General features: G+C 37.6%; 1 protein-coding gene across 7 annotated transcripts; it reads right to left on the bottom strand.

Annotated features, from left to right (window-relative positions):
- Positions 1–1,517: 1,517 nt before the first annotated feature.
- LOC128021445 (protein transport protein Sec31A-like) lies at positions 1,518–23,804 on the bottom strand. 7 transcript variants are annotated; one of them, XM_052608610.1, is made up of 28 exons: positions 23,545–23,772; positions 22,995–23,074; positions 22,004–22,127; positions 21,526–21,724; positions 21,342–21,437; positions 20,459–20,599; positions 18,623–18,765; positions 18,442–18,541; positions 18,200–18,361; positions 17,963–18,115; positions 17,642–17,872; positions 17,496–17,570; positions 17,354–17,401; positions 15,868–16,036; positions 15,471–15,649; positions 15,009–15,135; positions 14,092–14,237; positions 13,811–13,981; positions 12,463–12,636; positions 12,269–12,364; positions 9,620–9,713; positions 6,618–6,935; positions 4,938–4,973; positions 4,339–4,397; positions 4,002–4,253; positions 3,766–3,885; positions 2,778–2,849; positions 1,518–2,630 (listed from the first exon to the last, which is right to left on the bottom strand). In XM_052608610.1, exons 2-28 carry the CDS (start codon positions 23,071–23,073, stop codon positions 2,451–2,453), a joined length of 3,744 nt encoding a protein of 1,247 aa, XP_052464570.1. In that variant the 5' UTR covers position 23,074; positions 23,545–23,772; the 3' UTR covers positions 1,518–2,450. The 7 variants fall into 7 exon arrangements, with proteins under 7 accessions (XP_052464570.1, XP_052464568.1, XP_052464569.1 ...); XM_052608608.1 differs by having other exon boundaries at positions 6,573–6,935; positions 23,545–23,771; XM_052608609.1 differs by lacking the exon at positions 4,938–4,973 and having other exon boundaries at positions 6,573–6,935; positions 23,545–23,804.
- Positions 23,805–24,690: the final 886 nt, after the last annotated feature.

Here is a 24,690-nt window from a genome sequence, read left to right as displayed (position 1 = left end):
CTGTATCTCTTTGTCCTGTCTGCACTTGTCATCATTATCTGCCTCAAGTTGACAAAAAAAAAGGAAATGAATGGTTTGAGATGAAGACAAACAGCATTCTAAGGTTTCTGTGAAGGGATCTGCGGTGTCTGTCTGATGAACTAGAAATCTGTATCACCGAATTAAACTAAACTAAACTTTTATGTGATGATTGACCCAAATAAATGTTTAAAAAGACAAAACATACATTGGACTTTGTTATTTATTGTTATATATGCAGGGAATTACAATTCATATCATATGGTGTGACAATCAAATCATATGGCGTGACAGGCAGACATGTCACACCATATGATGTTTTCTGCACTTAGCACAACCTTGAGTCTTGTAGCTACACATTAGCATACTAACAACATGCTAGCTATAACAAAGCAGCATAGATTTACATATAATTATGACAAAATAATAACATTTCTTTTGCATTGTTATAAAAAAATGTGTCACACCAAAAGACATCTGGAAGTGGGACTTTTGTCAGAGTGCCAACAAGATCTGATTTATTGTAAAAATAAAAATGATGACTCACCTCAGGTTGAACAGTAGAAATACACTGCTAGTTCTGTACAACATTGCTGAAGAAGGTCCTCTCCTTCCCAAGGGTGTCAAAACAGTTGCCCGTTCAAATATCCCAAAATAGTGTCACACCATATGAATTTGATTTGTGTGACAAAATCTTTTTGATTAGAACTGACTCAAAACATTATGCTTGGACTTTGAAAAGAGTAGGCTCACAAATAGACATCTGTATTATTTGTCTGTATTTTTTTGAGAATTTTTGCATTTATTTTTTTTGTTTTATTCAAGTTCTCACTTTGAGAAACAAGTGCCGGACAGTCACAGCATATGAGTTTTGTTATGTTTGGTTGAAAATTCTGAAAAAATTAGTTATGAACCGTTTTAATGTTGAATATGTTCACATAAAGCATAATTTTCTGCACAATATTGAGAAGGTTTTTGGCAAATATATTTTGCATTCATACATGTTTGACACTGAAGACAGCAAAACTGCCATGTCACGTCACCCACCCATATACTTTTACTGATATACCATGCTTTGTTTTTATTAAGATGCATTCTAATCCTGTGTGACTTTTATGTGCGTTTTTCAATTATGGTTTCCTATCATGCTTAGGAACAAAAGTTAATATTTGGATGAATTGTTCTTTTAATATTTGATATAAATTTATTGTGTGGTGTTCACATACACATATATGTATACACAGTACATATACACAAATCAGGCATTACATTATGACCACTGACAGGTGAAGAGAATAACAGTGCTCAATATCTATCAACAGTGGTTCCAGAGTGAACCAGCCAGTTAAAGCTCGTTTATGCACATTGGGAGCGAAGGCTGGCCCATGTGCTCCGATCCAACAGATGAGCTGTAGCTCAAACTGCTCAAGCAATTAATGCAGGTTCTGATGGAAAGGTGTCAGAATACATGGTGCATCTGTAAAAAGAAGCCAGCCAGCTGTCTCAATTTGTTTTTAATAAAACTGCAAAACAGTCATCATCAGATTTACAGTACAATCTCAATTATTGAAACAGAACACAGATTGCATAAAAAAACTTTTTAGAGCAAGCCTCCAAACCTTTGTGCAGCCATATGCAAAATTGCTCGAAGCAGACAGACTGTGATTAAAAAAAAAAAAAAAAAATAATAAAAACAAAATTCCCTTTTTTCTTTTTTTTTTCTTTTTTTACCAAATCGGATCCGGTTTCATTTCCCCCTTTGTTTCAAAAGGAGAATCCCATTACCATTATCTGAAAAGATGTCTAAAACATTTAGTGATGTACAATAAAGACAGTCGGCATAATTATGAAACAAACACACGTCAAGATTTAATCCCAAATTTCCAATTGCATGAATGCCAAATACTAAAATCAAATAAACTGTTCAAATAGAAATTAATTGTAACTATTTTATCCTGTTACCTTGTTTCCATATCCAAACATCATCTGCAGAAATGATGGCATAACGTAAATCGAAGAGGATTGCTAGAAAATAAACAGAAATTCAGAGGAGCTGCGATAATCGTAAACATCAGATATCTTAAAAATCGAAATAATAATGCCAAAAGAATAGCATAAATTAAGAATGATGCACGGTGGACTGGACACGATTAGCTTGCTGCTATTTGTTCACTAAAAAGCATTTCATTTTATGAATCTAATTGACCATTAAACTTGGGACATAAAAGGGGGAAACCCTATTGCACTCTGCTCTGTCATGATTACAAATATGTAATAACATTAAAATACATGTGACAAAAAAAATAAACAAACAAAAACATTGCTGTAAACCAGATCGGTTAAGACTGGCAAAGTATATGCACATCTGGTCCTGGAAAGATGGCTTGAGGGGTTGAGAATACTTGTTGGTTTGTGTGTGTTACAGATGGATATCAAACAGCCAGTTTGTTGGCCTGTGTCAGCACCACCTTCAGGACGGGCATGAAGGCAGACGTCTCGCTGAAGTTGCTGCTGCTCACGATGTGTGTGTGGATGTTGAGTCCGTCGGTGTAGCAGCGACTCTCGATGCTGCGGGCCATACTGTGCAGACCACTGATAATAGCTGGAGACAGCTGGAGACAAGAAAACGGGTCGGAGTTGGTTTGTGTCTCACCCAAACCATTGCAAAATACAGTATTTATACAACAGCGGTATTTGGAGACTTTGTTTACTGTTGTATTATCACTGGATTACACGAAAGTGACCGGTAAAACACTCACTGTTTGTTCTCTCAGCTTGTCATAGAGATACTCAAGCCTCTTATGAGCATCATCCAACTTCCTCTTGGTTTGCTGTTAGGATGAAGGGGGAAAAAACTTATTTAGTAGGAATGCTTGGAACTATTTGAAACAGGATACTGACAGAAGATGCAAAAGATTTTTTAGTAGTAGTAATATTTACTATGGGTGGTAACTTGAATGCTGGACATTTATTGGTTTGAATAAATAGGATTGTTTCCCTAAAATCACATATCATTATATTTCACATTATATGTCACATATCATTATATTTAACTCAGGAAAGCCAGTATCCATAGCTCATATGTTAACTACAAAATGTAACTCTAGAGACACATTTAGCTAAATATATGCACTGTATTACATACTTATTATATTTAACTTAACCTGTTAATGGTGTCATGATTAATGTATGCTTGACTGATTCTGTCACGAAAGCAAGTCAGCATTTAAATGTTTATATTTCAACAACCAATTACAGTAGAAATAGAATTATATCTTTAAGAAGTAAAAAATATAGTTTACATCAGTTTTTGTCTGAGTGTTGATAAAAATAAATCACGGTTTAATTTAATAATTTAGACTGTGGGTATTTTAAACTTTTATTATAGTAAAATATCAACTGACAGCTTTTCCAGCTGTAGCTGAGATTTTTCTTGATGTGCATTAAACTTGATATATATCCAAATGAATCACTAATGAATTCAGATGGGAATTGAATAAAGAGCTAATGAATCGGAATCAAATGGATTTGTGCCACCTATGTCAATATCCAGCCCTAATTGAACAGTCATGCAAATACAACAAATTGCATGTATTTTATAGTTAGGGACACATGATATAGAAATGACATGAGAAATAGGACCCTAGGATGCTACAATTTGATCAAAATAAAATCTGTAGCTTTGCGAGAGCAAGAAATAATGAAATAAGCGTTTGCTTTATTATTGTCATTCCACTGCAAACAAACCGGATCTGAAGCGGCAGCCAAGCATTTCTGGATCAGTCCCTCAAAAGTGGTCTTCAGAACAACGTGCTCCTCAGGGATGGGCTTCTTGGTGATCTTCTCAGTTGGTATGGACTGAAGTGGCTGAGAGAGACCACAGAACATAGTAAACCTCAAAGCATACAACCACTAACATGCCTCCAACAAACAGTTATCATTAAAAGTTTTTATACGTTTTGTTATTGTACATAAACTAACACCTTTATGAGATCTCCAATCGGTGCTCCAGGTGCCCCTTCCATGTTGCCCTGAGGCATGCTGGGGTTTCTGCCCGGGGGTCCCAGTGGCTGCTGCTGGATGGGGTTGAAGGTGGCTGGGCCCACAGGCTGATCTGGACCCTGTTTTTGTGATTGAAGGGTCTGCATGGTTTGGCTGGCAGGGAACTGAGGGTCTCCTAGAGGGGCCATGATGGGTGCTGTAATGGGTGCTGGAGGAGTAAAGTTTTCTGGAACCTAGAGACCGAAAACACAGGATGAAATCAGGAAAACAAGCCTAATCCACGTAGATTACAAGCAAGCAGACGATTTTCCATCTCACTTTCTTCTTTTTGAGTGCTCTGTTGAGTGTTGGAGGATCGTTCCAGCCATTCTGAGGTCCTGCGGAGACACAGAAGAGATCATTTCATTTTGGATTTCAATTGGTGGAACTGCACAGTCTGCTGGACCTCTGAGAGGTTTAATGCCAGGCGGACGTTAGTCTAAACTGTTATTGAACATTACATCACACCGGTTGAAGTAGGTTCTTAATCACAACAATGGCAGGACTTGACAGTTAAAGATTTATTCTGCATGCACAGTTGAACGCAAGAAAACAATCAATTATATTGGACAACTAACAAAATACAATAATTAAATTGAGTAATTTTCAATCATAAGTTAATAACGCCACAGTGACATTTATCATGCAAATGCAGAGCAAAATGATCGCTTACATCCTTGAATATATTTTCAGCCAATACTTGATTATTATATATCTAAATAAGGGATTGTGCATTTTAGGATTACTTCAGAAAACAAAATCACTTTGCAAAAGTCTAGTGAATCTTACTGATTTGTGCAATTATTTATTAATAATAATCAAGATGGACAATAACAGTCCTCCACGTTAGATTGTTACAAGTCCCTTCATAAAATCACCTTCCAAAGACCAGGCCATGTCTTGATTTAATCCTCCTGCAAATATATAAAACAGCTGACGCATGATGTGTCCATCAACATTTATTTTAAGCAACATGAAGATTTTAGATTATGACTTCGATTTTAGAAAAGAATGCACAATAAACTGGTGATAATTCAACTCAACTGATCACCACTTTTTAATCACCTTTTTGTCTTTACTAGTTCAAAAATAGCCCTGCAAACAGCCAAAAACACCAATATTGTGAAATATTACAATTTAAAATAACTGTGTCTATGTGAATATCTGTTACAAATGTAATTTATATCTGGGATCAAAGCTGAATATTCAGCATCATGATTCCAGTCTTCAGTGTCACATGATCCTTCAGAAATCATTCTGATTTGCTGTAGTGTGTCTATATATATATATATATATATATATATATATATATATATATATATATATATATATATATTAGGGGTGTAACGGTTCACAAAATTCACGGTTCGGTTCGATACGATACACTGATGTCACGGTTCGGTTCGGTACGTTTTAGATACAGCAAAATGTAAAAACATCTCAACTTTTCAGAATGCCGCAAGCGCACCGCGGGTCATGTGACAAGAACTAACCAATCAGCTTCATCCTTTCCCGTAACAACGTTGAAAGCTCAGCCAAGATGAAGGAACAGCTGATCATAGTTGTATATGGATTGCAATTTTGAAATAGATTTAGTAACAGAGCTACTGCAAGCAATTTTTTTAGAGCTGCAAATCCATTTATCCTTTGCTGAAATTTCAGCGTCTTCATGGAGAGAGCACGTCATTGTTGCTTAGCAAAGACAGACGCCTCATGAGCGCTTCTGCCAGAGCACTTTGGAAAGGAGGAGAAAGACGCGCCTAGCGTTTTCCACGCGTTTTTAGGCGCGATATGTGAACGGCCCCTAAGGTGCTCGCTCATTCGGCACGCGCTGAAGGCTCGTTGCAAAGTGTCTAATGCATTTAACAGACCAGAAATAGAAGATCCTCCAATAACCAACAGGTCTGGTGTTTGGATGCACATTGGATTCCCTGTAAGTTCCCTGTTGGTTATTGGATCCTCTATTTCTGGCCTATTAAACGCACTGGCCACCACGTACCATGCACGAACTGCTCGCTCACTCAGCGCGTACTGAGTGAGCGAGCGCCTGACTGAGTAGCCTAACATAAACATATAACTATAAATTGGCGTTTCTTTCTTCTTCGGGGGTGTCAGGGGCGTTGCCTGTTACGTCATTTGGGTTATTGGGCTACCTTGTTGAACGCATATCATTATATTTCTCTCTTTTTTTTTTTCAAATATAATTAATTAGTCCAACGAACCATTCGGTACATAATGCGTACCGCGTACCGAACCGAAAGCCTCGTACCGAACGGTTCAATACGAATACGCGTATCGTTACACCCCTAATATATATATATATATATATATATATATATATATATATATATATATATATATATATATATATATATATATATATATATATATATATATATATATATACATATATATTATAGCATGTGTATATATATGTATATATTATAGTATAGAAACACTTGATGAATTTCAGATACAGCTTCTATGTCTGGGATCTCGTGCACAGTGCAGACCTGTTCTCTGGGAGGCTGGGATCAGTGCGGGTTCAGTCTGAGTACCTGGAGCTCTGGCGACTGGAGGAGGAGGAAGATAAGCCGTGGGCGACCCGGGCCCGCCGTGCTGGAAAGACATGCCAGAAGAGAGAGGAGGAGGAGAGAAAGGCTGACCTCCCTGAGGAGGCCCAGAGATCACAGGAGGAGCTGCCGGCTGAGAGGAGGCAGGATGCATGAACTGTGGAGGATAGACAGCAGCGGCAGCAGAGGAGGACGAAGAGGTTGGAGGAGGAAGAGGAGAGGCCATAGAAGAAGAGTACGGAAGAGGCTGATAGATGCCAGGAGTCCCGGCGGCAGGTATGAACTGCTGAACGGGAGGATAGTCTGAAGTTCATGAGAAGAGGAGACAACAGGCATATGTGGTTAGTCATTTCACATTACAGCCACAGTTATGAGTGTGCATTAATAAACCGCTTCAGTGAAAGGGATAGTACACCTAAAAAATGAAATTTACTGTTAGCAGTTAGCGGAAGCTACAGAAAGGTGGATATAACATTTTAAATATGGATATGTTTCTTACATAAATGCATTGATTCGCTTCAGGAGGCTTTTATTCACCCCCCTGTGGCCATGTGAGGCACTTTTCATTATGGATGGATGCACTTTATTGGACTTCTTTTGGACTTTTGACAAAAAAAAAAAAATAAAGCCATAAAAGCTTGGAAATAAAACTCCCATTGGATTCGTCTGAAAGAAGAAAGTAATATACACTGAAGATGCCTGAATTATGGGGTAATTTGCATTTTTGGGTGAACTATCCCTTTAACATACATCTCAATACATACTGAGCAAAAAGTTCATGCAAAGATTTTACAGCAGCCAGCATCCACACAAACATTCATGCATTGCAGGTGAAATCCGTCATTTCTGCACTACTTACTGTTGCACCCTTAAACAGAATGTACTTTTTTAATGAGTGCAAAGTAACTGCTCAGTATGCAATTTTGGATACAGCTAGCAAGTCACTGGTCAGCCATCGGTCAGTAGCAGAGTACCAGTTCAGGGACTGCATTCAAAGACCAACTGCATCACCACGGCACAATCTTCCCAATAATATCTAGCAATTCAACTTGGTCAGTTGTCACCATTTTTAAAGTAATTGGCAATTGAATGTGACTAGACATAAGTCATAAACCAAGCGGTTTTCTGCAGTGATATGATGAGGAATGTAAGTTTTATTTTATTTATTTTGGCGGGTTGGGGTGGTTTAAATTATTAGTTTCAAATAGTTCAAATGCATTACTCAAAAAAAAAATTTTTTCTCCCTTTTTTAATAACATAATAATCATTTTTATTATATTAAGTATTTAACGAGATTTATATATATATATATATATATATATATATATATATATATATATATATATATATATATATATATATATATATATCAATTTTATTCCCTCAAATCCCGTTAAATACTTAATATAATAAAAAGGTTATGTTATTATTATGTTATAATGCCAAAAAAGATTTGGTAAAAACAAAAAAACTGGTAAACCGATATAGGGCCAACACAAATCCAGTGATGTTTTGAAATAGGGCTGGGTAAAAAAAATATATATATTTTTCGATTAATCTTTTTTAAAAATGTCAATTCAAAATCGATTCTCAAAGGCCACGAATCTTTTTTTTTTTTCCATATTTATTTCTGCAACATTGAATGCAAGATTAACGTAACTCTAATTACTAGTCTTTTCCACTAGATGCCACCCTCTTATTTGCCTTGTGCGATGTTACCAAGGAGCGAGAGGCGAACCTGTCATTCATTCATTCATTCAGTGCTTAAAATTGTTTCAGGTTCTTTGTCGACGTTGATGCCACCTTCACATAAAAAGTCAGAAATATGGAAGCGTTTTAGATTTCGCAAATCGATGACGACGATAGTGTTGTGGACAAGAACAAATCTGTTTGTCTGTTTGCGTGATTTGTAATGCAGAGGTCAAATGCTGTAGTAATACTACAAATCTGAATGTATTCATCGTGTATGAATTTCTTTTTTCTGTTGAACACAAAAGTTGACTTCCATAACATTGAAAAAAAAAAAAAACGTCATTTTGAGACCGAAAAAGATTGGTTCCCCATCTTCTTCAAAAAAATCTTCTCTTTTTTTTTTCAGCAGAAGAAAAAAAAATATTATACATGATAACTAATACATACATAAATGATGACCTCATTTTTCATTTTTGGGTGAACTATTACCAATAAGCCAGTATTATTTGTACTACATTGTTCATAGGCTTGTAGCCTCAATGTTAAGCAAATTTAGTAAAATTGTATGATTATTTTATCTTAAAAATTAAATAACTTGATCCTGTTTGATCAAGTTATGCAACCGTTCTGACTTTTTCCAGCATACATTTTTTAACTTGCATCAAAATTGTATTGTACGTATTTAACATAATTGTATGCATTTGAAAATTAGAGATGGGTTCTGTTTTAATGTAACCAAGTGTACCTAAAATCAAATATACATATATCATAGAGGTTTGTGACTCTTAATTTCTTTTTATTAATTACCCACTTGTAAACTTATTTTCACTGTTCTTTTTTATAAATATAGTATTTGTATTAAATCTATATTCATTGAGTTGAATCGAGAATCGAGTATAGAAAGTCACATCGATTTGAGAGCTTGTGAATCGAAATCAAATCAATCTGGAATATCTGAATCGATACCCATCCCGATTTTGAAAGAACCACAGCGCCAAAACATGGACACTCTTCCGAAACTCAGCAGACGGAGGGCTGACTTGTCAACTGTCAAAACTGAAAAATGAAATTTTTCACATTCTGAACAAAAGCCATCATTCACAGGACATACTAGTCTCAGAGACTTAATTTTAATTATGATTTTCGACAAATGTATTTATTGCATTTTACATGTATGTAGCTGAGATAGGAGAAAGCATTGTAGCATCACCTTTAAGCTCATTTAGTGAGAGTTTTCTAATGTTTGGTGGTAAGAATTGAGAATGCAGTCATGATTTCTGTGATTGCACACTTACTCTGGTACTGCTGGGAGTACATAAATGGAGCGGAGGCAGGGACGGACGCACTCACTGGAGACTGAAGACCAAAGGCTGGAGTTGTGGACTCCATCTGAGGACAGAAGAGACAGAAATGGGTTTAGAATGACTTCTGACATGTTACATGTTGAGAGGAAGAAGCGTGATCCAGCCTGCCTTAGGGGTTACACTGACTGATCAACTTCAATGCTCTGCCATGACGCTTTAAACTTGACGTCGACTAGTTTCTGGTCCTATAGAGGGCGCAACAGGATAAGAAATCTTTGAAGGACTTCCACATTTATGCTCCGTTTCTAATCTAATGCACACACATAGGCTACAGACAATAGCGTGTACATCACTCACAGATCACACAGAATCATTCAGCGCAGAAAAGTATTGTCAACGCTGTTCTGTGATTTCTCAGTAAAAGCTTGGTAACTGAAAAGTTCAAGCATATCTCTCTTAACTAAATCCCAGGACTTCACTACTAGTAGAGAAACGCTGCCAGGTAGAATTAATTCACACACGCAATCGCTCTCACTAACAGGGTTGGGGAGTAACGGAATACATGTAACGGCGTTACTTAATCAGGATACAAAAATCCAGTAACTGTAATCCGTTACAGTTACGTAAAAAAACGTAGTAAGTAAATTATAGTTATTAGTTATATTAATTATAGTTAATTTTGAAAAAGGGGGGAATACTATCAGGATAACAATGGTTTCATTTAAAACTAAATAAATCAGTATTTTGGCATAATAACACTATTTTAAGCGCAGCTTGATTAATGACTCATGCGAGTCATGTGTGCCACCCGCTGGTGCATGCGCAAATAACAGCTGTCTACAATCTCCTCAGACGCAGATTGAATCACTGCTGCTAAACGATATACTCGTTATATAAAAACGCTTTCATTTCATGCAAATTCCGCTGCTATTTTGTTTAAAAAGAAGAAAATGCAAACAACGTTGTACAGTGCAAACTGTGCCTTCAAGCAACGAAAACACTTTCTTCATCGAAGGATTCGACATCCAACCTAAAGAAGCATTAGCACTTTTAAAAATTTGTTTTATATTTGCAAAGAGAAAACAAATATTTGTATTCTCTATTTCCCTTTTGAAGAAACATTTCCTTAAAATTCTCTTATATTTTCTTCAAAATAAAACTAAATAATCTGTAATACCAATACCATGCACTAGATGTCTGTATAGTCCTTTACATATATATTAATTCAGGGCTGTGAAATTCTTAATAATTGTTGTTGTTTTTAAAAAATAATATTTGACCTTGAAGTAATCCAAAAGTAATCAGTTGCATTGCTTTCATATTGTGGTACTTGGATTATGTTACTGATTACTTTTTTTATGAAGTAATAAGTAACTGTAACGGAATACATTTTTAAAGTAACCCTCCCAAGACTGCTCACTAATGCATTCATATACATGTAATCTTTACTGTGCTACTTTATCTGTATCTGTATACTAAAGATTCTATATAATTAAATAATTTTTTACCGATGCAAATATGTTTGTAATGATGCATCCCGATACAAACGCCAACTTGCCTCCAATGCACACTTTTTTTAATCAATAACTTTTATGGTGATGTGGAAAGTTTGAATCTTACCATCCCTGCTACACGATCGTGCAAATGTTTGGGCTTGGTAAGATTTCTTAAATGATTTAGAAAGAAGTGTCTTCATCTTCACCAACACTGCATTTATTTGACTAAGAACATTAATATTGTGAAATATAATTATAATTCAGAATAAATTTTCTAGAATAACTTGTCAAATGTAATTTATTCCTGTGATCAAATTTGTATTTCCAGCATCATTACTTCAGTGTCACATGATCTCCAGAAATCATTCTGATATGCTGACTTAAGACATATTTCTGATTATTATCAATGTGAAAACAGTTCTGCTGCTTCATATTTTTTATAACCCGTGATACTTTTTTCACAATTTAGAAAATTGAGAAGAACAGCATTCAATTAAAATATACAACTTACAAGTACTGTGACTGTATACAGTACTGTTCAAAAGTTCGGAACAGTATATTATTTAATTATAAATACTGTTCTTTTTAACTTTTTATTAATCAAAGAATCCTGAAATTATATCGCATATTCCCAAACTAAAAAAATAAGCACAGGAATAAATTACATTTTAAGATGTATAAAAATAGAAACCCATTATTAAAAGTGTTAATATTGCATAAGATTTTTGTCGTTGTTTTTTCTCTAGATTTTTGATCCAATAAATGCAGCCCCGATGAGCATAAATGCCTTGTTTTATATATATATATAAAAAAAAAAAAAAAAACATTTAAAATCATACTGATACTAAACCTTTGAACGACAGGGTATATGTAGAGACAAGTTTGCAGCTATAAATCTTGTTCCTCAGTTTAGAAAACAAATGTGTCTAGAGTAAAATCCAGTTATAATGGAAGTCACTGGAGTAAAGTTAAAAAGTTACGTTATGGTTTAAACCCAAATGCAGCTCACATGGATACATAAACTTTGTTGTATAGCTCAAACTCTAGAGTAAGTCAGATTATGGTAGCGTAATGAGCGGTTAGAGACTCCGCAGGTCTGCATCGGTCAGTGTGAGCAGCGTGGCACAGATCTGTGGGTCTGTACCTGCGGGTCAGCGGCAGGCACCAGCGGGTGAGGGACACTGGGCAGAGCTGTAGGGGTTTGGTTACTCCAGGATGTGACAGTAGTGGCGGATCTACCCTGAACACAACACAAACACAAACACACACTGGTATCGGCCGCTGGGGGCCACTAGCGAGTCAAATAATGTGCCCGCCGGGTGTGAGTGTCTCTGGTACCTGCTGGTAATACTGAGGAGGTGCAGCGGGCTGCGCGGGGACCTGTGGAGGTTGAGGTTGTGTGTATGTGTGCTCTGGTACAGCGGCGGGAAGCGTCCCAGTCCCTGCGGCTCCAGGCTGCTGCTGCTGACCCAGAGCTCTGCTCAAACGATCACGCAACTGCTGCACAGAAACCTACACACAAACACTGACATTAAAACCTAGAAACACTACTAAAATAGCAAATAACAACAAACAGTGCCCATAGCACATGAGAGACTGTTTTCTATTTGTCTATTAAAAAATGTCAGGATTTCTGATCATGGTTGTCATTCAATTTAATTTAATAACTAATAAACAGATTATTATAAACATTTATAGTGCAGAGTATGCAGAGTACTCCAAAAGCCCTGTTTGTAATTAATAATAACCTGTATAACGAAATTATATAAGTTTTAGTATTTTACCATTTAAACAGTTTAAAATTTTCAGCACCCAAAAGGCACACTTTTAATCATTTTTAATGCATACCAATAGATGAGTTTTAAGTAGATCAAGTTAAGCTGTCAGTTTGAACTGATTCATGGAAATGAATCAAACTTTCTAAATCTTACAGTTCTCATGACTGAGTTGCAGAACTAAGATCACAAACATAGTCCAAATTATAATTCTTCAGGAAACTTAATAGCCTCTTAAAAGCACATTTCAATCCAGCAACACAGATTCATTTTAGAATGGATTGTGCCAGATTTTAAATACATACCCAGTGCATTTTCCTATCATTTATTTATATAGTACTGTAATGTTTATTTATATTCGAAATTAGCTTTTATTTTTTTTTTTTTATTTTTTTTTTCAGTTTAACTTTTAGTTATTTTTACATGCTTTTATTTTTTTACTATTTGTTTCTATATAACTTAGATTTTTATATCATATAAATCAATTTGAGTAATTTTAGTACTTCAACTTACTTAATTACAGTTAGTTACCAAGGCAGCACTCCATAAATAGTATTTTTCCATCTAATATTTAGGTTATAGTTTATAACAACACTGACCTAACCAGCAAAGGTAGAAACCCTTGTTTTAATAAAATTACTGCATGTAATGCAAGATGTGCATTGCCTTGCTATCCAGGATGCATCAGGATGCATTCATATTTTTCCTACAAATGCAGCCACATGTGCAATCGGACCATTTTAGACCACGTTTACTCTGTTTTTAGTGCTGACCACTATTGAGAAAAACCAGGTGTAATTGAGGTCATTATAATTCGATATAGAGTTACAAGTCATTAGAAAAAGCAATAGCAGTTAACTATCAGGGAAGCCTTCTCTCGTGTGACCATCTACACAGCTTCTGACGGTCACCTGTTGAGTGTTGGTGGGCAGGTAGGATATGGCGGTGTGTAAGCTGCCCTGTGATGCCAGCAGACTGGCGTACTGATTCATCTTCTCTGCCAGCAGGGCACCCATATCAGAAACACCACCCTGAGCTCTCAGCACAGCTCTCTGCAGGACCACCACCTTCTCAACCAGCTCCTACAAACACACATCACAACAGACGTCATACCGTGTTCACACACATGCAAAAACAAGCAAGCTCAATAAAAGCTGGTCTTTGAGCAGTGGGCTGCTGGATCCCGTCTCACCTGCAGTGCCAGCGGGCCGCAGGAGTCCTGAGCTTTGACCCAGTGGGCCACCAGCTGCTCTACGGTGCCTGCGCAGATGTAGCAGAGACAGGCCTGAGCCTGCAGCGCCGCGTCCCCAGCGGCCTCCAGCCTGGAGCCCAGCAGACCTGAGGAGAGAACCACACATTCACACACATAACTACCCTTGAAAATATTTGTGGAGTAATCGAAAACAGGGCTGGACAACCTAACAAGCAAAAATATACATTGTAATATCTTTTCAAACTTGACAACATTCACTATAAATAATCAGATTTTAATGTGTTTGCTCTGAAATGGCTTAAAATATAATCAATAAAATGAAAAAAAGTAAATCTTTCTGCTTTTTTGATCCGTGTAACCTTTCTAATACATCAGCTATTATGACACCAAAACTTTAGATGGCGATTCTCAATCCCAATTTCAATATCACGACAAAAAAATACTAGACTAACAAATATAAAGTTGAAACATTATTAAATACAAATAAACAGCCAGTTATAAAATAATAACAAAAAAAACATTACAATTTTTTTTTCAGGTAGGTCTAACAGTAGACAAACTTCATGGTCTTCGCTGTATAAATTATAGTGTGTTACAGTTATTCAATCATATGAATCGACTAATTCTCCCTTATCTTTGTTCTTTGTGTTATTAATGACACAGAGAGCAGCAGGTTTATTAGGCTGCTGTCACTTTAAGACCAAATGCACAGATCCAATATAAGATTTCTTTCTGACCTGGCCCCGACCCTCAGGTGATCCTTACTGCTGAGCCCTGACATGTATAATTATTCAATATATAATAGCCAACAAAATCATTGAGAACATATTCAAATATTCAATCTATAACCCAGTGTTACATGCACCTGTAGAAGAGATTCTGGACACTCGACTCACCACATAGCGAGGAGAACTCCTCTGGCTTTGCGTAAGTCATTACTGCAGCCAGAGCTTCCTTCCAGTTCTGCAGGTCACAGGTCTCCAAAATGTCCAACCAGTCCTTCATCACCACAGCACTAATGAGCTAAAACACAATGAGATCCGACATTAGAGCTGTTAGCTTAAATGTGAAGACATCAACTACTGAAGTTCCTTACAATATTAAACACTTAAAACACATCTGAGAGACTCAATTGAACATCATTATTAAAGCAAAGCATTCCATGTGTTTGAACATCTGCATAAATATTATATTAAATCTATAAATATGAAAAAGGAAATGGGATTGGTTCTTAGAGCTGTCCTTTTTTTTTTTATCTTTGGACCAGGACTCTCTCATTTATAATAACACCTCTAACAGAAGACACAGTAATGGCAAAACATTAGAAGCATGTTTACTGTAATACTACATGACCACACCTTAGAGATCTTGCTCTGCGTTTTGCTGAAGTATTTCTTCTGAGTCTTTGCCAGAAGCTCAGGACCGCCAGCAATAGCCAGGATGATGCTGTCAGCCATTCGGTTATCATGCAGACAGAGGTTAACCGCGGCTTCATAATCGCCAGTCAGCAGAGCTTGTGTGATCAGCCCATCAATATCTGAAGCAAAAAGCAAGCATGGAATCATTAGCAAAAACTCAAGTTCCTTTAGAAGAATTTCACTCCCAATCTTTATTGATCAATCAACTTGGAAAATGTAAGTTTTATATGTTTGTATTTAAAAAAAGTGTAATTACAAGTGACTATCTGCTAATATTTCTAATAATAAAAATATTTAAACCATCAATCAACTTGGGTTATATCGGTCAGAAACTTGCCCTGGCTAACTTTGAGGTTAATGGCGTCTGACGCAGGAGCTGGAGTCTCTTCTGTGTTGGACGTCTCATCAACAGCAGGTTCTTCGTCTTCAAAAGGAACCTCATCTAGGTCAGATGTCTCCGTGTCAGGTGCTTCTGCTTCCTCCTCTACAGGGCTTTTCTTCTCAACCTTGATACGAAAAAAAACCACATGTAAATATGAGAACATGTACATATTTTGGCTCGAGTTGAAGCTGAGCCGGCACAGCAGTGTCTTCAGATACAAGGACTAATTGAGGCTTAGAAACAGGGTCGGCCCCAGGGTTCGACACGGGAGCAGGAGTGGGATGATGGGGAGGTTTGACAGCAGGTACGAGTGAAAGCTTCACACACCACAGTCAGGAAGGAAATTAGGCGAACAAAATGATTGCACAGATAAAGTGATGGTAACATGAAAAGCTAATAAAATACATTAGAAGTATTAGAGATTTCTTTTCTTTTTTTGTCTCACTGCATTGAAACCTGTCACTGGTTTACAGATTTATTTATGGATGTTTTTGTCATATTAAAACCATTGCATTGTCTATAGAAGACGCGGCTTTATTCTTTTTGAGTTGCAATTACTGTAAATTTCTGCTTTTCTGAAACGAACAAGCCTCAATGACGTATTCAGCTGACAAATGAAACACAGTTACAGTGATGTCAAAGGTGCATTAAGTAGTTCTTCACATAACATTATCAGCGTGCTGAAATAAAAATGGCCATTTGGTGCCCCAAAGGAGACATGACGGTGCCCCATTCAGTCTGCATGCTAGGTGTATATGAAGTGGCACTGCTGGCCATTAGCATTGCTGTTTTTAGTGTACTTTAAGTACAAATACCACAATTGTGTTAGCCAGTGCTGTGCCATTTATGGACGTGATTCAGCATGGTCATCTGAGTTGTAGGCAAAATATACTATTTTTAGTGAGTTTAAAAAACAATAGGCTAAAAAAATGACTGTTTCTGATTGGCTGTCTGGCTACTAAACAACTTCTAGGAGTCAGTGTGCAAGCTTTTATCAGTTTGCTAGGAGAAATAATGCTCAGGCTTCTACAATGAGTGTCTTAGAAGAAAAAAATGGATTTGCAAATCATGCATTGAAAGATTTCAGTTAAAGAGTTAAGAAGTTGATTTCGAGGTAGTCGTCAGTTCAACTATTTATTCCACTTTTTTGGTTTATTGATTAGAAAAAAAAGGTTTTTACAGTGTTTTTACGGTGCAAGTATCGTCTCCTCAAAAAGAAGTAGTTTATTTTCACTTCCCTTTGCTTAGAGGGAAGCAAAAAACATTTTTTTTTTCTGTCTTGTTTTCTATAACGAATTCAAGCAGAAGAACCAACCAAGCATCTTCCTGTTTGGTTCTCAAAAACCCACTGCAAAGTGAAACAGGTTAAAACTGAATGCAGAGGTTGCCTGAACACGTCCAAAACAGAAAGGTTTAACCGTTTGTGCTAAAACACACTTACCACATCGGCCTCATCAGATTTGCAGTTGCTTTCTAACGCTGATGTAATCTGAAAACCACAAGCAAAACTAATCAAGTCCTATACTCGAAGACACAAAGAAGCAGATTTTCACACTACAAACACTGTGGACACACAGAAATACCTTTAAGGCGAGCTCTTCCTTCTTGTATCCCAAAAGCTCCAGATATTTCCCTCGTGCATCTTCTTCAAAGTTCACCTGGGCACATACATCTATTGATTACAACTTCATTCAAGTATGACAGCTTATTATCTAATCCAGTGTCCCACCTTCAGAAAAGACCAAACCGTCTTCTCAAATTCGCTCTGAGCAGCTTCAGTCTTGGTTTGGCAGTACTCGAGGAAATTCCCTGCAGTTAGCGTCTCCTGAAGTCGATTCGATCGATCAAGGAAATCGGTTTCGGTCACAACCTGACTGATATGAACCACATGGGCGGCAGTCTGCTGGGGCTGTTGGGCCGATGGCTTGATGTTGTCCAGGGTGACTAGTTTTCCACCAAACTGCTCACAAAAAGACAAAAGCTGGTTAAGAACAAGCACACCATGTTTAGGGTTTCTAAACTGTACAATGCCAAATCTGTGATCGCTTACAGCGAAAGACGCTCCAACTGGTCTGCGGATCCATTTGGGGGGTTTCTTGAGAGGTGTGACGGTGCTCTGGGACGGGGCGGTCTGAGGCAGCTGTAAAGGCGGCAGAGTCTTCCCCGTACCAAAGGGATCCATATTTCCAAATGAACTACTTAACTGTTGAGCCAAAGAACATCAGGAGCAACTGTGAGCAGATCAAGCTCCTGAGAAAGCTGGCTTGTATTGAGAGTTCGTCTGTACCTGTTCAGCCTGTAAAGAACTGGCGTTGTCATTGCTTCCTCCCATGATGGAGTAGATGCTGATGTGGCCATCAAAGGCAGCAGCAGACAGCACAGCTGGGTTTCTGGGACACCACTGGATGTCAAAACACCACTGAGTACTGGTAGGCAGCTCATACAGGACCTGATTGAGAAGGCATCACAGGTTACACCCCATGAAGGTTTGGTGGCACCTCAGTGTTCATCATACGACTGATCTCTCACCTCAGCCGTGTTGGGGTTCCAGCACAGGATCCGGTTATCTTTCCCACAGCTCAGGAGCAGCTCTGGATCTGCTTCACTCCAGGCGATGGCCAGGACACCTCTGAAAGCACACACACAGACACCGATGAGGACACGGGAAGACTCCAGGAGGGTAAGAGTATCTGCTGATGATTTGATCTACCTCGTGTGGCTCTCCAGCACTTTGAGAGGAGAGGTGGCAAAGCGCAGGTCCCACATCTGGATGACGGGCATTCGGTCGTCTTCAGACGCCAGAACCAGCTGAGTGGCCACCTCCGGGTTCCAGGCCAGACCAGAGCAATGCATCTGAACCACAACACAAACACCTTCAAAATCACATGCATCATGGACAATAACATGGTATTCTGCAACAGACGGTAATATTGACACAATCACTACAATCTACCTCAACACACAAGCATATCCTTGCAGTACTATGGCAAATAAAGTTGTCAAGCGATTCAATTTTAAATCAAATTAATTTCACAATGTGGTGATTAATTAACTGCAAATTAATCACACATCAAACTTGTCTGAGAAGTGACCCATTACTGGGTTAAATGAGAACCTCAAAGCTACAATGGCTTAATTGTGGAACATTACGACATGCTTGGGAGTGAATGACAGAATTTTAATTTTATGGGGTGAATTATCCCTTTAATAGTCTTTCTTCTTTTTTTTTTTTTATATATACTGAAATATGCACTTTTTTATATATAAAATTATGATGTAAATAAGAAAGTAAAATTGCCAGTAGGTGGTAGTGGTAAATGTCTAAATATAGTGTTTTCAGGGTACCAAAATTTCTGTATTCGGTACGGATACCAGGGAAATCCACGGTTCTCAGTACCAATTTCGGTACTGAAGCAAAACACACACAAAAAAAAATGTATCACTAAAAATAAAACCGATGCCATTCTTTATACTTATTCACAATTGTGTTTAAAGTTTTTCTACAAGTTATATAACAGTAAACAAGTTTCACCCAAATTGAATTTGTCTTTGTGGTAAAAAAAAAGGGGATTTGCTATGAAAACATGGAAGAAATAGTGTTATTTATTTCTTAAAAAAATAAAGTTTTATAAATTATTTCAACATTAGTAGCAGTATCACATACATTTTACTAAATAATAGTAATATTTCTAGCACAATGCCTTTATGTAAAAATGAACTAATTTTGACGTGTTGACGAGAATACCTTTAAATTGACACTGGGATTTACTCAAATGAAATGGTAAAAAGCTTGTGAAGTGACTCAGAACAGTTCTGTTGATGTTGTTTCTGTATGTATGTCCTCATTGATACGGCAGATGCTGAAATTACTGCAAGTGTCACGCGCTTCAGTCTATGTAGTAAACAAACCATTCATTCATTCACACAGAGACACGCAGAACATGCAAGATTCAGATTTCAACCAACTTTTGCGGGTTAACATTTACAGATACTGGTCCATAAGGAGACTTGATTTGATTAATTAATTTATTTAATTTTTTTAGTACCGACATGGTACTGAAGTACCGAGTCTTTAGACAACACTATCTTAATGTGCAAATCATCGATTGATTGATTCGTTCAAACAGCTGAGTCTGAACTCTGTATGAATGGGTCACTGAATCAAGGTTCACCCTATTCATTCAAAACACAGATTCATTCAGAAACGAATCACCTCTGGGTGCTGCTCAGAGACGCATTACAGTTCTGCACTTGCTTTATCAGTAATATTTTTGTTGATAATCCAGCTAAAACAGACAACATTGTGCCCACAATCAACTGTATGAAATGTAAGATGACCCATGTAAGTCTGCATTAATTAACTGCATTATAATTAATTAACTGCATTAATAATTATTTTGTGTTATTTCTTCGTAACCAATTAATTAAACGTACGCATTAACTCAACAGCCCTAGTAAAATAATATGTTGTCATTAGTAAAGTACACCAAATTACTTTATTATCAGGAAAAGTTAAATCAAGGCAAAGCGGTATGACTGCACAAACCCTGTTGCTGTGATCGCTGACTTTGATGATCAGGTCGTTCTTCCTCAGATCCCAGACTGAAGCTTTTCCGCTGGGACTGGCCGAGGCCAGGATGTGCTGCACCTGTCTGTTCCACGCAACACAGCTGATGTCCTCCAGGGGCTAAAAGCAACAACAAAATCAAAACTAGACAGGGTGATGGGCAGTTACTTACTGTCCCAGGACAAGAGTCCAGCCTCTAGATATATGTGTGCTCTCTTTTCTATGCAACTCTATAGGACTCTTTGAGCAGGCGTTCGATCCACCAGGCGAAAATCTGCCTGCTTAGAAAAGCACATTTGCTCTCAACCATTCTGCCTCTAAGGACCCCCATGGTTCACAACAATATTCAATATTTTCTGTCCATTCATTAAAATAAGTAACTGAAGTCAGTTTTAAGAGCCAATAACCAATTCCAGTCATTTTACTGGATTTACAATATTTTAGAGCCCAATTTTAAGATTTTGTTGATTTACTTTCCATATATAATAATCCATTTTTTAACCAGGCTTCATCATTTATCTTGGTTTTCCAAGGCGTAGGAACCCTGGTTCTTCAAAAAAAAAAAAAAAAAAAAAAATTAATAAATAAATAAAAAAAACAAAGTTGATGAAGGTGTGCATTTAAACATGAAATGTCTTGAGTTTTAGTGATTGTTTTAGCTTATTTATTACTTGTTTTATCTTATTTTAAATCATCTTTTGCCATGCTTGGTTGAGAGCCACTGTTGTAACTACAAGCAATTTTACAGCGATGCAGTCCCATAGAAACACTATTACTGAGACTGCAAGGAAGATGCATCTGTCCAACGTTTATGAGAAGAACAAACCTAAAACCCCTGCTGGAGTGCACATGAGATCTGTACCTGAGTTTTGGGTCCTGGCGTCATTGGGGAGCTGAAGTTGTTCAGATCCCAGATGTAGATTTCTGACTCATTTCCCCCAGAGGCCACAAGGTTTGTCTAAAGAAAAAAAAATATTACTGTCATGGAAAAAAAACAGTTCTTGCACAAACTGAACGTAGAATAGGAACTTGGTTTGGTTAATAACCTGAAACGAGTTGACGTCGAGAGCTCTCACTGGTCCCGTGTGTTTCTCGCTCTGGGAAATGATGACTTCACTGTCTCCAGCGATGATTTTGGAGGCGTCGTACAGGATGATGTCTCCATTCTCTCCTCCAGCGATGAGGACACCTGATGGCGAACTCTGGTCTTCAATGCCATGTGGACCCCAGACTAGTTTGTGGTATCTAGAGAGAGAAGAGCAAGGTTACTGAAAATGAACACTCTCCAAGTACAAGATGACAGCAAAAGACCCTGTAATAGAAACTGCAACATTATATTTATTTATTTTAGGAATAAAACTCCCATGCTAATGCATCAGAAAGCTAAAGAAAAACATCTGCCGTGATGCATAATACTGCTGCTGAAGAAACAAAGCACTGTCATCAATGCTGGCATTTGTTCGCTGGCCATTTGGATGAGATAGTTGGAAATCATCAGCACATAAAGTGAGCAAAACGCAGTACCTGTGTGGAGAGGACAGAGAGCCGCATGACTTCATGGCTAAAGAGGGATCAGCCAGATCCAGTTCAAAGATCTCCAGAGACGCACTGGTGCTGAAGGTGGCATCGAGCTGCTGGGCCGACGTACCTGAACACACATTCATCAACCACACACGTTAAACCAAACAGATGCTAGTCAGGCTAGCGCCATATTTAATACCTAACAGAAATGAACACGATGCTGTATGAGTGACTAAAGCACAGTGAGCTCAATGTATTGTACTGTTAATTAACAACAACATACAAAACCTTCAGTAGACAAAAAAAAAGTTGAAAGTTGTGAGCTGTGAAGATCACGGGATCTAGCACCTTTATAAAGTGTATACTATTACGAAGACTACGTTTGTCCCACACAGACTCATTTTCACCCGCATTACATTCATTATGCCGCCCAACCCGACTGAGGTCTATAATTAGACTTTTCCCCCAGACTTCTGACCTATTTCCAGTAGCTTGTGATTATTTTTAAGAATGAAATTCAAACTTGATTCACTAATGATTCATTTAGACTGATTCATGAGCCAGTTCAGAAAACGTATTTAAAAGTACTGAAAAAAAACACAAAAAGTGTTAATAACTATAAAACCATTACATATGATTAATTAGTAATTGTTTACATTTAGATTTATGCATTTAGCAGATGCTTTTATCCAAAGCGACTTACAGTGCATTCAGGCTATATATATATTTTTTTAAATAAATAGTAGAGGTGTTCCCTGGGAATTGAACTAACAACCTTTTGCGTAACCTTTTTAACACAATGCTCTACCACTGAGCCACGGGAACGGACTTATTTCATGTTTCATATGAATTTTTCTTAATCATATCAGACTGTTCATGAACTACAAATCTATTAAGCAATGTTATGATCCTGTAAATAGTTTGCGCAAGTGAAATATCTTTGGGTCCACTGTAGTGTGCAGGATAGGAAGTGTCTGGACGTATCTGGAGTTACCTGCTGCCAGATAGATGGGGTGCTGCTGCGCTGGACTCCAGGCCTGGATAGCCGTTCGGTTGATTTCTTTTAGCTTCATCCTAAAAAGATGCACATGTTATGCACTGATATGTATTGGCCATGTTATAATTGTTTTAGTAACTGTCACATTTACAGTCGATGTCTAGGTAAGGCAAAGTAATGAGGCTTGCTCTGTTCAGAAGATTGTTTAACCCAATGGGAAGATTTTCCAATTGAAACTTACAGTATATCTCCTAAATATAATGAAAATATTCATTTTCATTACTAAAAAAATTGATAACATCCTGCTGCTTAATAATTTAGGAGATATTACCTACAGCTACACAGTTTGCAAGAAGCTGGATGGTTTTAGATTAATCAGAATTTCATAACAAAGCGCTGTTTCACATAAAAAGAGACAAGAAGGTCGGAGCAGACACACTTTAGTGAATGAAATGTGTAATCTGTAGACGCAATGTCCATTTAAAGAGGAAATGATGTAGCAGAGAGGCTAATGCAGTGATCAGCAGAAGGTTTTAAAAGTGTTTACCTTCTCTTGTTGTGTTTCCGGCGGTCGCGCTCAGACTCATCCACACACAGACACGCGCGTTAGACAGAGGGACTAGAATAACTCAAGGAAATCCGTGGGTTTGTGCGATAAATGTGTGAGAGACTGGTCCCGGCTGCAGGGTGGACACGATTCCACGTCCCCACTGCTGTCCATCAACGTGGCACAACAAACCCCGCCCACCGGCGAGATGACTTCCGGTTTCAACGCCCTCCCCCTCAGGCGACCAATTCCGGCGGAAGACCTCAGTGTCGTGTAAATGAGCGTGTTTTTTCTGTACGTGTGCGTGTTTGCACTTCTCAAATCTCAATTAGTGATGTTTATAAGCTTTAAATGTCAGGGTATCGATTTCTAATAATATATGAGCACGTGATTTTGTATTGCATGAGCTCACTGTGGACACACTGGCAGTGCATGGGTCTTTACAGTCAGTATTATGACTGTGCCATGCTACAGTGGTGGCATACATCACAGAGCTGAGGGATTAACACATTCATTTACTCGAACTGGCGTTACAGTAGAATTCTGAACAAAATGCTAGTGATAGATTTTGTGGAAGTGACAGAAAACATAAATAACTATATGAAAAGCTATATGAATTACTATATGAATGCAGTTTCAGGGAACAGCGAGTTCTGTGGAAGATTAGCTGCAGATGTGTACTGCATTTAAAGGCATCATTCACTCACAAATAAAAATGTGCTGAATATTTACTCACCCTCAGACCATCATCCAAGATGTAGATGAGCTTGTTTCTTCATCAGATTTGGACAAATGTATCACTGTATTACTTGACGGCTGCTTTCGATACAGTCGATCATCCTGCTGTTCGTATTGAGCGCTTAGAACATTGTGTTGAGTTATGATTTTTTTGCCCTGCGGGGTTCCTCAGGGTCCTATATCGGCTCCTTTGCTTTTTTCCCTCTATATGCTCCCACCTGGTTCAATTTTTAGAAAACATGGTTTGTCATTTTACTGTTGCACGGATGACACTCAGGTTTACCTGAGTCTCTCATGGCATGTTTGGCAGATTTAAATACTTTTTTCCCCTTACATTTTTTCATCTTCAATTAAAAGAAAACTGAAATCATATTTTTTTTTGTCCATCTGAATTCTAAAATTCCCCAA

This window comes from Carassius gibelio, chromosome A10 (genome assembly GCF_023724105.1).
Source record: "Carassius gibelio isolate Cgi1373 ecotype wild population from Czech Republic chromosome A10, carGib1.2-hapl.c, whole genome shotgun sequence".
NCBI lineage: Eukaryota > Metazoa > Chordata > Actinopteri > Cypriniformes > Cyprinidae > Carassius > Carassius gibelio.
This window is presented reverse-complemented; position numbering and strand designations above follow the sequence as displayed.